The sequence below is a fragment of the Pteropus medius genome, unplaced genomic scaffold, assembly GCF_902729225.1.
Source record: "Pteropus medius unplaced genomic scaffold, Ma_sr-lr_union100, whole genome shotgun sequence".
Lineage (NCBI taxonomy): Eukaryota > Metazoa > Chordata > Mammalia > Chiroptera > Pteropodidae > Pteropus > Pteropus medius.
In genome coordinates, this window is record NW_024349797.1 from 16406584 (window position 1) to 16421765 (window position 15182).

Consider the following 15182-nt stretch of genomic DNA (forward strand, 5'->3'; position numbering starts at 1 on the left):
TTTTATAACCCTGAATCTTTGAAGTTGAATGTTAAGAAAAATAATCACACATTTAAAAAAAGATTACTTACGGAGTTGGATACAATACTTGGCTGGAGAGACCTGTACCTGGATTTTCAAGAGTTAATTTTTATATTATGAAGAGCAGGAGTTAGGTTAAGTGATTAGAATTTAGTTACTTTTTAGAACCTAGTGTCATGGGAGTTTGCCTCCCTTTTTCTATAGATAGGTAGACTGTAAAGATTATCAAATAATAGAAAAATAATACTATCATTATATAGAAATAGAATAGAAGAGGTAAAATGAGATATACGAAATATAAGTATAAATGAAACCAAAACTGTGTATCATATACCAAGTGGCCGAGAAATGTCAATGATAAATAGCATCGTCATCTAGATATATCTTACTAACAAAGAGCAACCTTTTTTATTTTTCTTGGTCTCTGCTTTTAATGAAAGCAAAGTGGATGAATTTATGTTGAGAAGGAGCAGGTAAGGGTAACCCACCAGTGGGAGCACAGGCCTCTCCCATTCTGCTGTGTGCACCCTTCCTCTGAACTTCCATAGACATTTGGGGTTCCAAGGTACTTTTCTTTGGCGTGAGGACCTTTGGAGCAAAACACGTTAGTTTTCTCATTATTCGTGGAGTTCAGCGTAATTCTTCACCGTGGTGAGGCTTTCATGGTTCCTTAGTTTCTATATCCAGCTTTTCTTCTTCCTGCCTAAGTTACAGCGCCCTCTTTTGGTTTGCCCAGAAGTCAACAGGAAGGAAGTACCTTCTGTTTGATTTTTCCAGTTTTTCTTTTTTGTTTTCTTGCTTTTACGTCAAATGGCAGTCTCAGGAGCCCTCTGACTTCCTGATTAGTAATGATTTTGGGCCTTCTACTCACAGAAATCGTCACAAGTTAGATATTCTCCCTCTCCTAGGCACACAGCTCAGTCCACATGGGGTCTACATGGGTTGCAGGGAAAGACACATCTGGCCTGGCTTCACTTTTCCCACAGGCTGTTCCCTACAGCCAGGCTTCTAGGACAGGCCAAACCATCCCACCTTCACGTTATTTTTTTATCGAGGCAAAATTCACATAACATAAAATTAACCCTTTTAAGGTGAACAATTCAATGTCCTTTAGTATGTTCACAATGTTGTGCGACCATCACTTAGTTTAAAACATTTTTATCACCCCCAAATTTTTACTTTCTGAACCCCAATTTTCCTAAAGAGCTTCCTTCTGTTGTTCTGCTCTATACTTTCCGAAAGGTAACATTCTTGTTAGCGTGACAATTTAGTTTTAAAATTACATATATCTATGTTTACATTTATATTCGTAGTGAAAAACAACCGGTAACACTTATCAGAATGTTACCAGTGATTGCATTGAGATGGAGGGTTAATGAGTTCCTTACATTTGCTTCTTTTCTACATTTTTCCAAACTTCTACATTAGGCCTATATTATACTTATAAGCAGGAAATAACTATTTTTAATGCAGTATTCAGATATGAATGTATTAATATGGGTATAAACAGACCTGTTCAGAGTAGAACAGTATTGACATAACTAATCACAAATCTGTTTGGTCATGTTAATTAATTTATTTAACACATCAGAAGTGAGCTAGCTAATCATTAATTAAATTTTATAGTTTTATAGTTTTCACATGTTAGGAGTTTTTCCTTTTGAGTGGAATGAGAAGATATTCTTTCCACCAGAGATATAAATGACCCATTAGAAATGAAAGTAAGGGTGAAGAAGAGGTCTACATGGGGTGCATGGAAAAGACTCAAGGCAAATGGATTTATCCTCACAATATCTCTGTAATAATGAGCTATTCCATTAGGCAGTAATGATTTTCCAAATAGAGAAGTATTGTTTCTTTTCGTTCTGATAGGTTGCAAAAAAGTACTTTTTAGGTAAGAGCCACGAGTTGTGATAGGATTCAATATAAAAATATATTGGAATTTATAATTCAGTATCTCACTCTACTTCCAGTTTTACTTGTTTCTATTTGAAAATTACTTTATGAAATGCTTTAAAGCCCAGATAACCATCTGAAATAGGAGTCTGCAAACTATGGTTCACAGCCAAATCTGGCCTGCTTCCTGTTGTTGTAAATAAAGTTTTATTGGAACACAGCTGTGCTCAGTTGCTTACATATTTTCTAAGGCTGCTTTCATGTTACAACAGCAGGGCTGAGTAATTGAGGCAGAGAATGTACGGCCCACAAAGCTGGAAATATTCACTCTCTGACCTTTTACAGCAAGTTTGCCAATCCCTGATTTAACATACCAAAAAGTAGTTATTCATTGCATCCGTGAAACTTACCTAAGGAACATTTTCACACAGAGCCTTTAGCATCAGGAAATATATAATTTACAGATTTTGATAGTATAATTGTTTAAATTTAGGAATTCTAACTCTTGTTTCCCCGATCATTGAAACTTCTCAAGATTTTAACTTTAAATGACAGGCTGTTTGGGCTATAAGTTTGGTTCATTTTCCTCCTTCAAATCAATAAAAACAACTAAAGAAAATGCAGAGTGAAGTTCCAGAAGAATTTATATTAGGTATATGAACTACATAATTGCCTTAATATAGATAGATTGTTTCTTAAAGGGCTCAAACAGAATTCAAAATGACTTTGGTCATAGAAACTTAAACTGATGCAAAGTACAAAATTCAGCTAGTCATCTGAATGTTATGTTCACTTGATTTAAAACATCCAAGTATTTGACATTGCCTGATGATAAACTATAAAATGAATACTTTTCATCTCTGTGCTTAGGGTAATGAAAACTCAGCCATAAATAATCTGAAATTGAATAGGACACAGCAGAGTTGAACAAATGATAGGTCATGTGTGGAAGAAAAAAACACCTGAAAATGAAAAGTTGGATGATTAATATAGAACTTAGATTCCAGAGTAGGAAAAGTGAATCACTCAATGTGAGATTTAAGGCTAAATTGTCCGAATGACGTCTGTCTTAAGTGGCAAAAGTCTACACTGCCAGCATTTTGGTAACAGTTAGTGATCTTTAATCTTAATATGTTTTTCTTTTCCTAAAGAGTGATTACTGTGTTTACCACTTTAGAGAAAGAATTACTGTATGAGTAATATAGAGGCAATTGGCGCAGTCATTGAACCCGATGATTTTTTATCTTTGAGGAATTGGGGTAGACTTCTTGACACTATTTGTGACTTGAATTGCAAATAACAGGAGAAATGAAAAACCATAATAGCCACATTTAAATCTCCATTGTGGACTCAATGACCAGTGTAGGAAAACCAGTTATAGATTAAATAGGTTTTTACTAAAAATACTTATTCTACTTTGCTTTAGAAAAATCTGTCATTATTGAAAGTTTGTGCTTATGATAGCAGGTGTGCGAAAAACAGGATAGGAGAGTTCATTCTGTCTTTTCATGTATTTCAGATGTGTATAGACCCTTCCCTGTCAGTAGCTTTGGGTGATAAACCACCCCCATTGTATCTCTGTGAAGAATGCAGCCAAAGGATTGCGGGGTAGGTATCAGGGTCCTCGAAGAAAAGGAAATAGGGCAACAGTGAGAAGACAAGAACAATCAGTAGGACTTAAATTGCTTACGTTACCCACATTTCCCATTAACCTCTCAGTTTTTTAAAGGTCACTTTGTCGGATATTTACTATATAGCAAACTTTCATTTGAAAGTTTTAGCTTTGAGCAGTTACAATGTTTCTCTCTATGTGACAAGGTGAAGCAATTCCACTTAATAAAGCAGCTCCAGTTTTCAAGTGACCCTGTTAAAAAGGCCACAGTGAAAAAGAAAACTGTGGTTTTCAGATATGACATATGATTCATATGGGTTCTCTTTCCTTGTTAGTTTCAAGAATCACACTTAACTTTGTACAGATCATGCTGTATTTTGGTTGGCTTAATTAGCATCTGGGAAGTATCATTTAAAGATAACTGAATATGATGAAATGCCTATAATTTATAATTTAGCTGGAGTGCATTAGACATTTTAAAAGTTTATTATGATAGTGCCCTTAATTACACTTCCTTTCTATTAAAAGCCTTTTAGCAATAGCGTGCAGCTTATAAACATTTCTGTGGAAGGGTAACATTGCTAAGGAGCTCAAAAATAAATTTTGTTTTTTCTTCACAGGGACCACAGTGAATGGCTGATTGATGTTCTTCTGCCTCAAGGTATGGTTTACTTCAGAAAGAATGAATAATGAGTAATCATGACTAATGGCATAGTCGATTTGTCTCCTTTTATACTATTTTATTTTACAAAGACAGTAACCAAATTATATTCTATGAATATTCATTGATATGAAGCATTATATCAATGTCTTGCATATAATATGCCCACACATTTAATAATGAGGGAAAAGGTATCATCTCTACTAAAATTAAGAGGTATCTTCTCTACCAAAATAGGTGTTGGAATTAGGATCCCCTATGACTAAAGCCCTGCTGAATTATGTGTTAAGGAATGTTCGGTGTGTATTACAGGTGCTGCCAACGATATGATTGCTGTGCCAGGTCAGAAAGGGAATAAGGGACATCAGCAGGAAGAACACTGAATAATGTTCTTTCCTGCCACTATTACTAGTTCTGTATTTTTAGGGAAAATCATTTAATTGCTCTGAGACTCAGTCTTCCCATCAGTAAAATAGGGATAAAGTATATCTGACCCATCTCAATGACAAGACGAGATCGTAATGCTTGTAGTTTATTAGAATTCCAAAAGTTGTGCCTGGTAAGTTTGCAGATCAGGTAGATAAGATAGCAGCCCTCTACACATGGGGAAGCAGGTATTCCAGCCACCTAACTGGAGGCCAAAATGACCAGGGAAAGTACTGGAAAGCAAGGAAAGATGAAAGGGGGAAGAAACTGGGCACATGCTGAGTACAGATCAGGCACACAGGAAGAACGTGACCTATGACTTCAGAGGCAGATAATAAAAGACTATGAAAGGCTTCATTTAAAAAGAAATGTAAAAACCTTATGTTAACTAAATTCTGTGGACATCTTTTCAAACTTAAGGCCTTTGCTTGCTGATAATTACACTGTTTCTTGGTAGTCTAACTTTTAATATTAGGTCATCTCAACCTTAAGAAATAAATTCATTTAGTGAGTTCTCTCCACCTGTAAAATGGATCAATGTTAGCCTCTATATCCTTCAAAGAGACATTTTGAAACTTTATGTAAGAAATTTGGGCTGTGAAAAGCTCTGAGCTTGTATGGGTAAAGGTAACTTTTCCCCACTTAAATTAGGCTGCCTCATTAGTGAACTTACAGAGCTCTGAGGGAGACCCCATAGTCAGGTCCTAGACTACATTTTATATATCAGATGTGTTGCAGAATTTGGATTATCATCACCAGATGATATCATCTTTGGAAGAAAAGTCATTTCTGAAGTAGACAGTACTTTGACAGCCGTACTTCAACTGGTCAACCCATGAGTTTGAAAATTGCTTTCCCTTAAATAAGCATGCAATGATTTTATACTGCTTAAGGACTGATATAAATTGATAGTTCAAGTCTAAGTAATCCGAGTTAGTAAGTTTTGTCGGTAGTTCTGACATAGCAAATCATCTCCATGGTGAAGCTCTAAATATATCACATCAACTCAGTGTCATAGTATAATGGAACAGCAGTAAATAGGGAATCCACAGACATATTGGAGATACACTGCTACCATTGACAGCCTGCGTGATCCTGCGTGATCCTACCACAGTGGCCTCATTTTTGTTCTCTGTCAATGGGAAAGTTATAGTAAAGTTATTTGGCTTTAACATGATCTAAAGTCTAAGTCCTATCTGAGGAGGTTGAAGTACTTATAAGAATAGGTGAAGTATTTGTAGCATGCAGATGTTTTTAACCTCATTAAACCTAAGTGGATGGTAATTTATGAGACAAGTGAGAAGCTGTTTTGGCTAAGTCTAGTGGTTGTGTTAACTAAGCTTGTTTTCACATCCCTTCATGGCCACCCTTATTGAATTTGGGCTCTTTTTTTGTTGTTGTTGATATTTTGTGTACCTTCCCCTTACAGCCGAAATATCTGCTATATGTCAGAAGAAGGTAAGCGCAAGCCATCTGTGTGGTGCGGCATGATTTGCTATGTTTGTGTGTAAATTCATTCACTGACATCTGCCTCATTTCTGCACCATGGTGTTCCAGAATGTACATGTCATTGTACTTGTGAAGGGGGAAAATAATTACTTTAGCATGCAAGATTACTGTGTTCGAATGGTCTCTATTTCCATTTCTGCTTTTGCTCACCCATCTTATGCACAATGTGTTTGGTAAGTAATCTGAAATAGAAGCATAAGTGTAACTCTGGAATAGAACTGTAATTACAAAAATGTTCGAATGGTAGTGTGATATGTGCAACTTAACTTTGGGAAAGGATGCGTCTTGTATGTATGTTAAAATTTTTTATTGTTTTGAAGTGGAGTGCAAATAGTCCAATATATGTGTCAAAGTATACCCAGACCGACTGTTTATGGAAAATATTCATTTATATGTAAATTGAATGATACCTCTAATTTCCTTCAGCCACTTTTCATGACAATTTCCCTAAACCATGTACATCTTCTTTGCTTGTTCTAGTTGTAAAGTACAAGACAAGGTAGTATTGTGTCATATAAAGAATTTTGGATTAGTTGGTTGAGAAAGTTGGGTTCTGGCCAGCTCTATTTCTGCCTCCCTATGAGACCATGTACAAGTCATTTAAACTTTTTGGGAACTGGTCATGAGTAGATAACTTTGAAGGGTTGCTCCAGTTATCTATTGCCACATAATAAACCATCATAAAATGTAGTTGCTTATAACAACAAATTTATTTGACCAAAATTCTGTGGGTGGGCAATTTGGCCTGTGCTCAACTAGGGCTCTTTTGATAAACTCCTCTAGGTTCACTCATGTATTTGCATCAGTTGGTGGGTAGGCTGGGGATTGGCTGATCCCAGATGACCTCTCTCTTCTGTCTGGAGCCTCTGTTGGGATGGCTGGAATGATTGGGATGCCTGGGGTGTCTGGCCCTGCCCCTTTCTGTTAGGCGCCTCATCCTCCAGGAAGCTAGGCCGGATTCATTCACACAGCAGCAGGGTTCCGAGAGAATGACAGAGGAGGTTGAAAGGCCTTTTGAGACTGAAGCTCAGAAGTCACGCAACATCACCTCTGTTGCATTCCATTGGTCAAAGAAAGTCCCAAGGCCAGCCATTCAAGGAGTGGGGGACACAGACTCCTCACCTTTATGCAGCAGCAAGAATTTGTGGTCATATTTAAGCTACCACAATCCACCCTCTGGACGTAATTACTTATATTCTCTCCATATGCAAAGTACTCCTACCGCCTTCTAGTAACTCCAAAGGTCTTATCCTTTTATGGCTTCAGGCTTAAAGTCCATTATCTTTTGGACTTCTGTATCTGGTCTGGTCACTGATGAAACTCTGGGTGCAATGGTGAGATGGGGACAGGATGACAGCAATAGACTTCTGTTCAAAGAGAGGAAGAGGAAGCGGAAGCAGTCGCTGGTCTGTGGCGGCTCCATGTCAACATGTCAACAGTTCTTCTATCTCCTGGGGACAGCGAGTGTGCCTTAAATTGAATCTGGTTTTGCTTCCTGACAGTGGTTTCCTAATCATTGTTGTCCTCCTGGCATTTTGCTGCCCTCTCTGAGACATCTTTCCTTTTCGACAAGAAATGGTCCGTGTTGCAGCTGAGTAACTCTGAGTCTGCTTTCTGCTTGTAGAATCTGGGGTCCCACAGACATGTTTTCTTGTTGAACTGTGTCTGTCCCTTTTAGTCTAAGGTGGTGGCGCTTTTGCTAGTATAACTTTAAAACTTTGTGGATTTTCGATGGTTTTCCTTGGGGTTTTGTGCCTGCAAAGCCACATCTATAATTCTTTTTGAGAGTACTTTCTATACTTTTGAGCATTTCAGCCCACCCTTAAAATGATTAGAAGTCTTTTCCTAGCTGAGAGGCTCAACTGGGTATTACCTTATATCTTTTCAAAGTTTTAACAAAGGATCATATAGTCATTGAGCAGACTTTTGATTTGATTTTTATCCGGAGGCTATTTCTTATTTTGAGACTCTTTTAGAAGCTGGAGAGACTAGAATGACAGTTTTATTTTCTAAACCAGCATGTGCTGGCTCTCGTGATGTACTTAACATATTTGACACCCAGAGTGGATCATTTTTTTAACACTTCCTTCCTTTATATAATAAAATTAGTTTTAGGAATAAGCTTCAAATTAGCACATTTTTACTTCTTATTCCTTTTTTTTTTTGATTTTCAAACATACATTTTATTTATTTATTTAATTTTTAAAAAATTACGTTTATTGAGGTAACATTGGTTAATACGATTGTATAATTTTCAGGTGTGCGTTATAATTTGACATCTGTATATTCCATTGTGTGTTTATCACCCAAAGTCCAGTTTCCTTCAGCTACCATATATTTGATCCTCTTTACCCACTTCACCCTCCCCTTACCCCACTTTAACCATCTACCTACTCCCTCTTCCCCGACTCCCTACCCTCTGGTAACCACTAGTCTATAGTCCATGTCCATGAGTCTCTGTTTGTCCTGTTCCTTTGTTGCTTTTAGATTTATATCCTACATTTAAGTGATATCATGTGATTTTCAACTTTTCCTGCCTAGCTTATTTCTCTTAGCATGATTATTTCGAGGTCCACCCATGTTGTCGCAAATGGCAGTATTTCATCTCTTCTTATGGCTGAGTAATATTCCATTGTGTATATGTGCCACAGCTTCTTTAGCCAATTATCTATCGTAGGACACTTCTGTTGCTTCTATGTCCTGGCCACTGTGAATAAAGCTGTTATGAACATCGGTGTGCAAATATCTTTTTGAATATGGGTTTTAAAGTCTTTGGAGTAAATATCCAGTGGAGGGATTGATGGATTATAAGGTAGATCAAGTCTTAGTTTTTTGAGGAACCTCCATGCTGTTTTCCATAGCGGCCGTACCAATTTGCAGTCCCACCAGCAGCGTATGAAGGTTCCTTTTTCTCTGCATCCTCTTCAGCATTTGTTATTACTTGTCCTATTGATTATAGCTATTCTAACAGGTGTGAGATGGTATTTCATTGTGGTTTTGATATGCATTTTTCTAATAGCTAGCGATGTTGAACATTTTTTCAAATATTTGTTGGCCATTTGTATGTCTTCTAGGGAGGTGTCTGTTCAGGTCCTCTGCCCATTTTTTGATTGGATCATTTGTTTTTTTTTGTTGTTAGTGAGTCATATGAGTTCTTTGTATATTTTGGATATTAGGCCCATATCAGAGGCATTGCTTGCAAATATATTTTCCCATTTGGATGGTTGTCTCTTTACCTTGTTGACAATTTCTTTTGCTGAGCAGAAGCTTTTTAGTTTGATGTAGTCTCTTTCATTTATTTTAGCTTTTATTTCCCTTGTTCTTGAGGTCAAATTCATAAAATCCTCGTTAAGTCCAAGGTCCTTGAGTTTAGTTCCTATGTTTTCTTCTATGCATTTTATTGTTTCAGGTGTTATTTTCAGTTCTTAATCCATTTTGAGTTAATTTTGATATGTGGTGATAGACAACAGTCTAGTTTCATTCTTTTGCAGGTGGCTTTCCAGTTTTCCCAGCACCATTTATTGGAGAGGCTTTCCTTTCTCCACTGTATGTTTTTGTTTTTGTTTGTGAAAAATTATTTGCCTGTATAAATATGGGTTGACTTCTGGACTCTTGATTCCATTCCACTGGTCTGTGTGTCTGTTTTGCTGCCAATACCATGCCGTTTTGATTACTGTCACTTTGTAGCGTAATCTGAAGTCAGACAGAGTGATACCTCCAGCCTTGTTCCTTTTTCTCAGATGGCTTTGGTAATTTGAGGTCTTTTGTGCTTCCATACAAATCTGATGATTATTTCTTATTTTTAAATAAACATGTGTTTTATATGAATGTTAGTTTGGAGAACTTCCATTAAGTTCATGATAGTTCAGAATTGTTTGTGCTTGCTTTGGGCAGTTTGTAATTTTGGTATTACATATTCTTACAGTTGAATAGTGGGTTTGAAATAAACATCAAGATTGTAAAGATAAGAGATAGACCTTGATTCCTTTCAATTCTGTTGTTCTGTGAGACCATTTGGGGTTATTTATTTATGTTTAAAATTCACAGCAGTGAAGGAAACAGGGTGGCTGGAGTGAACATTTGAAAACCAGGCCCGGCTGAATCGGCACTTAAGAGAAGTGTCTCTCATTTACTTGTGAAACGAATGCATATAGCTGAGTTCCTGTGGGCTGAGGGCCAACTGTGACCAAGCAAATGTTATTTTGGGGCAAAGTATTTTATTACTGATGTTATTTAGAATTGATGACACATGGTGATAAAGCAGGTTGACTTTTAGTTGGTATTCCAGATACTAGTATATGTTGTATATCCAGATATCACATAAGAAATCATTTGTAATATAGCAGCATAAAACAACAACCATTAATTATGCTTGGCCCATGGCCTGTCTCTGCTTGATGATGTTTGAGGCCTCAGCTGGGAAGGCTTGACTAGCTGGGGGATGGAGTCATTTAGAGGCTTCTAGATTAGATGTTTGGATTTTGGGGTGGGTGACTTGAAGGCTGGGCTTAGGCAGCACTGTTGACTAGACACTTATACGTTGCCTCTCCATGGGGCTTGGCCATTGCAGAGTTCAGAGAATAGTGTCTTAAACAGGAAGCTTCTGAAGAGAAAACGTTCCAAGAGATCCAGGAGTAAGCTGTATATTTTTTATAGCCTGGCTTTGGGAGTCATATAAGTATTACTTGTGCCATACTCTCTGGGTTTAAGTAGTCACAAGGCCATCTAGATTCAAGGCATAGCTTCAAGGAGGCACATCCGAGGCACCAAACCCAAAGAGCTTCATCCGCAGCTGGACTTCGTTTCCATGAGAAGAGCTGGGACTTCCTTCCAGTCAGGAATTTGCCCGTGGGAAGAATGTAAACATCTTGTGACCAGAAAATAGGATGGGAAATTACAGGCCTTAAACCTCAGGACTTTATTATAACAAATAACTACCCAGTAAACCGGTATCCTTATCCTATTGTTTATATAACAGTGGGAATCCCAGAGGATCAAAGACTAATTATAACCAAAGGGAAGAAGTTAAACACTAAGAATATTCTCCAATGTACACCAACCACATGGCTAGTTGTGTGGTATTGGTTTGGTGAGTGAGCGGGAGAAGCCCTAAACCAGTAAAGATTCATGTGCTTCCAGAAGGGAATTTAGTGTATGAAGGAGAAAGAAAGAGCACAAAGAAGGAAAAGTACCCCACTTGGAGCAGTCAGGGCTGACCTGAACTCTGAAGAAGACTTGGGCTTCAGAGGCAGAAGAAACACACTGTATTTTAACTAAAAATTAAAAAAAATATATTAATAAAAGGAAAAAAGATTACAAAATTTTTAAACTTGCCTTTATGATCTGTCAGCCTGATTCTTATACAGAAAATGAGATCTTCCAACACTAATATCCAAAGCCTCTTGCTAAAATTGAAGTGGAACAAGACTTACTTTAAAAAGGCTGTTCTGATAGACATTTCAATACGTTGTCCATGTTTTGATGTAGGTTTTGTGCTTGCCTTCTTCCTTCTTCCGTCGTGGAGGGTTCTCGAATCCTCACCCATGTCTGAGTTCATGATGGCTTTGAATATTATATTCCCCTCGCGGTGTTCACATCTTTTTAAGCTCTGTTGAAAGACTGAAAAGCTCTCTGGACAGGGGACACTGAGTATGTGGTGGCGGCGTGTCTGACAGGCTTGGGACGCATGTTTCTGTGGAGGGCAGCGGTGCTTCCTGACAGCGCCTGGAATTGCTTCCTGGAGATGCTGCCTCGCTCCTCCGCCTCTGGTCAGGGCAGGTCTGACCAGAGCCCCCGGCACTTTGGGATCTTACACTGCTCCACTTTGCTCATTTCCATCACTTCACCCTTTGAGTCCCTTCTCGTAGATGATGTCAGTGGCTGATTCTGTGAATGGTTCTTGCTATGTTGCAATGTTACCGTGGTCAACTGACGTATTCTTTAGGTCTTGACAGAAGGAGGGCTGGCGGGAGTGGAAAGGCCTGCTTCTGGGCCGTCAGCTCAGCACAACTCGCTACCTGTCCTTGAACACAGCAAGGACAGATGAGCTGCCAAGGAAATTTGCTCTTTTAGTGGTGGATAAAATAATTTTGAAACTTTATGCTGGGGGTTAAAATTATTCTTTTCTACGCTGATGTGCTGTGATGTGCTCTCTCTGGATCATGTTTTAATTTGTTCTCTTCATATTTTCCTGAAAACTCTTGAAATACAGAAAATAATCCAGAAAGTCTCCCCATGCCCCATGACTGAGGTGACTTTACAGAGGGCTTTTTAACACAGTTCCACTCATATATGGAACGTTTGTACCACTTCTCACCTTTATTTTTAACTATGACTGAAATCTAACTGATTAGAAATGGCCTGCATTTTGGAAAGTAGTGGCACTTCAGAAATGTGCTGTCATTTCCGATGGCCCCTTCTGTTTCCATTCTTCCAAGTCTTAGCCAAGTTTTCCTCAGCGATTCATTTTAATTGATTTTACTTTTTTTTTTTTTTTTTTGCCGCTAGAACTGCAGTTCCCATGTTAGAAGAGCAGTTGTCACCTGCTTTTCAGCAGGGTGCTGCGGTCGTCACGGAAACAGGCCTGTTCGATACTGCAAAAGGTGCCACTCGAATCATCACAGTAATGAAGTGGGGGCTGCCTCGGAGACCCACCTCTACCAGACCTCCCCTCCACCAATCAACACTCGAGAATGTGGCGCGGAGGAGCTAGTCTGCGCCGTGGAGGCCGTGATTAGGTAACAAGCACCTTGGCCTTGAGCCACCCTTCTCGCACTGAGTTGTGTAAATTTAATGCAGCTGCAAGTGCCCTCAGCCTAGCAGCTCCCTTTCCACAATGTTGCGATGATGATGTTTTAATTCATTCATTCGTTCAAAAAAATTTCGATGGGACGGTAATTATGTGCCAGGCATGTGTTGTTAGGCACTCGGGAGGCAGAAGAGAATAAAATGTAGTCTCTGCCCTCGAGTTACCCATGCAGGGACTGTAAAGACAGAAGTACGCAATTGTGATCCGGAACGGTGAGCACAGTGACAGCACGGAGCAAGGAGCCCTAGGGGAATGAAGTGAAGGGCACCGGGGATAGGGGTGCCCAAGGCGTGACCGACAGCAGCCAAATGGGGGAGAACTCCAGGTAATTCAGAGCTGGGGGAAACCAGAAGGCGGTGGAGTAAGACGGGCTGGTTCTACATGTTCCTGACTTTCTCTCCTTCTATCACATGACAGAAAAAGGAGCTTTAGAAATGAAAATATCTAGACTTGTTCTCTTTTTGTGTAATATTCCTCGAGGCGAGATTTTTGAAAGTTAAAGAAATAATATTAGAATGTAAATGTTAAGGATAGGGACTAGGTCTTTTCTCTTTCTCTTATCCCAATGTGTAGAACTGTGATACGTATTTGTCAAATAAAACATTATGGAAAGTTTGAAAATAGAGAAAAAATCACCTATATTGTCATAATCATCATTTGTTTTACACATGTTCTTCTACTTTTATTCAAATGCTTGCTTTAATAATATAACTGTAATTAGTGTATCCACAATTCTTTTTAATGACAATTGTATTAACATTACATTAGCTCTTTTCTATGTTGTTATGTAGTTTCCATATTTATGTTTTTAGTGGATATATAATACACATCTAGATTATTTTTTTCTACCATTAAATATTTAGATTACTTCTGATTTTTTACTATTATAAATAACTGATCGTTATTTTGTGTATAGTGACTTTTCCTATATTCTTTTATTTTATTAGGGCAGATGACCAGATATTGTTGACTAAGTCAAAGGGTATGAATATTTTAAAGGCTCTTGATTTTTACCAAACCGATCTTCAAAGTGTATATATGAATTTATGATGCCGACAGCACCATATGAAATTGCCAGTTTTTGCTACACCCTTACCGACACTGGGCATTATTTTTAAAAATTGTCATTTGTTTAGCAAATTGCAAAGGGAGCCTTCGTTGCTCATTTTCAAGTTTTTGAAGACCGGGCATTGACTCTTTTTCTGTTTGGGTCCAAGTTCCTCATACTCTCCTTGTACCATGCGTTTGAAGTCCGCATAGCTTCACATTAGATACAGGGGAGCATTGACTTTTAGCAGGAACGGTGGTGAACCAGAAACTGATAGGCATGAGTTCTGCTTGATTCTAATTGATGGGAAGAAATAGCCTCTTTGTGCCTCAGTTTGTTGGTCTTTGAAATGGGACAGAGCACAAAACAGTAAGAAAATCAAATTAGGCTTCTTGGAGTAACTCCTACCAATTTAAAAGAGAGTAGTCAGTGACGCATGAGTACTCAGGCAGTAAATGCTCTGAATAGGTCAGAGTCTAGAATGTGTTTTCCGATGGTCTAATTCACAGTCTCCCCTGTCTGGCAGCTTATTGAAAGAAGCGGAGTTCCATGCTGAGCAGCGGGAATATGAGCTGAATCGCCGGAGGCAGCTGGGCCTTTCTTCTTCCCATCATTCCCTGGAGAATGCTGACTTTGATAACAAGGACGATGACAAACACGACCAGCGGCTACTCAGTCAATTTGGAATATGGTTCTTAGTAAGGAAAGAGTTAATATTTTCTACTTTCTTACTTCTCATACCAACATTATGTTGCCGATGAGGGATTTCTTCTTTCTTTTTAACGAAGTTAAATAGTAAATAGCAATAAATTAACCTTAGCCACTAGACTCTATAGGACAGTGGCACTCAGTGGGCTGCACATTAGATTTGTCTGGGGAGGCTTTTAAAAGATGGCAATGGACAGATTCTACTCCTGAATCTTGGGACCCTTTAAAAAGCTTTGTAGTTGATGCAAATGAATAGCCAGGTGTTGAAACCTACTGGGCCAGGCTGTAGATTGTTGGAAATGCACCTTTTGACAGGAAGCACATGGGGAAGTTGCTAGGTTATATTGTGAAATACTGGATTCAGTATGATTTGCAGATCATTCACATTCCATTGTCTATACACATAAAAATTTTCTTGAAAGTTCAGTCTCTGTGGAGCTCTTTGTGTATTTATGACAAGTCTGCCTACAGCAAAAAAAAAAAAAAAAAAAAA

General features: G+C 38.3%; 1 protein-coding gene across 1 annotated transcript in view; it reads left to right on the forward strand.

Annotated features, from left to right (window-relative positions):
- UNC79 (unc-79 subunit of NALCN channel complex) overlaps positions 1-15182 on the forward strand; it is a 214070-nt gene that overhangs the window by 82179 nt on the left and 116709 nt on the right. The window contains exons 9-13 of the mRNA XM_039884084.1: positions 3437-3525; positions 4150-4190; positions 6046-6074; positions 12633-12862; positions 14508-14679. Coding sequence (XP_039740018.1) covers positions 3437-3525; positions 4150-4190; positions 6046-6074; positions 12633-12862; positions 14508-14679 — 561 coding nt within the window. The remainder of the gene's footprint in view (positions 1-3436; positions 3526-4149; positions 4191-6045; positions 6075-12632; positions 12863-14507; positions 14680-15182) is intronic.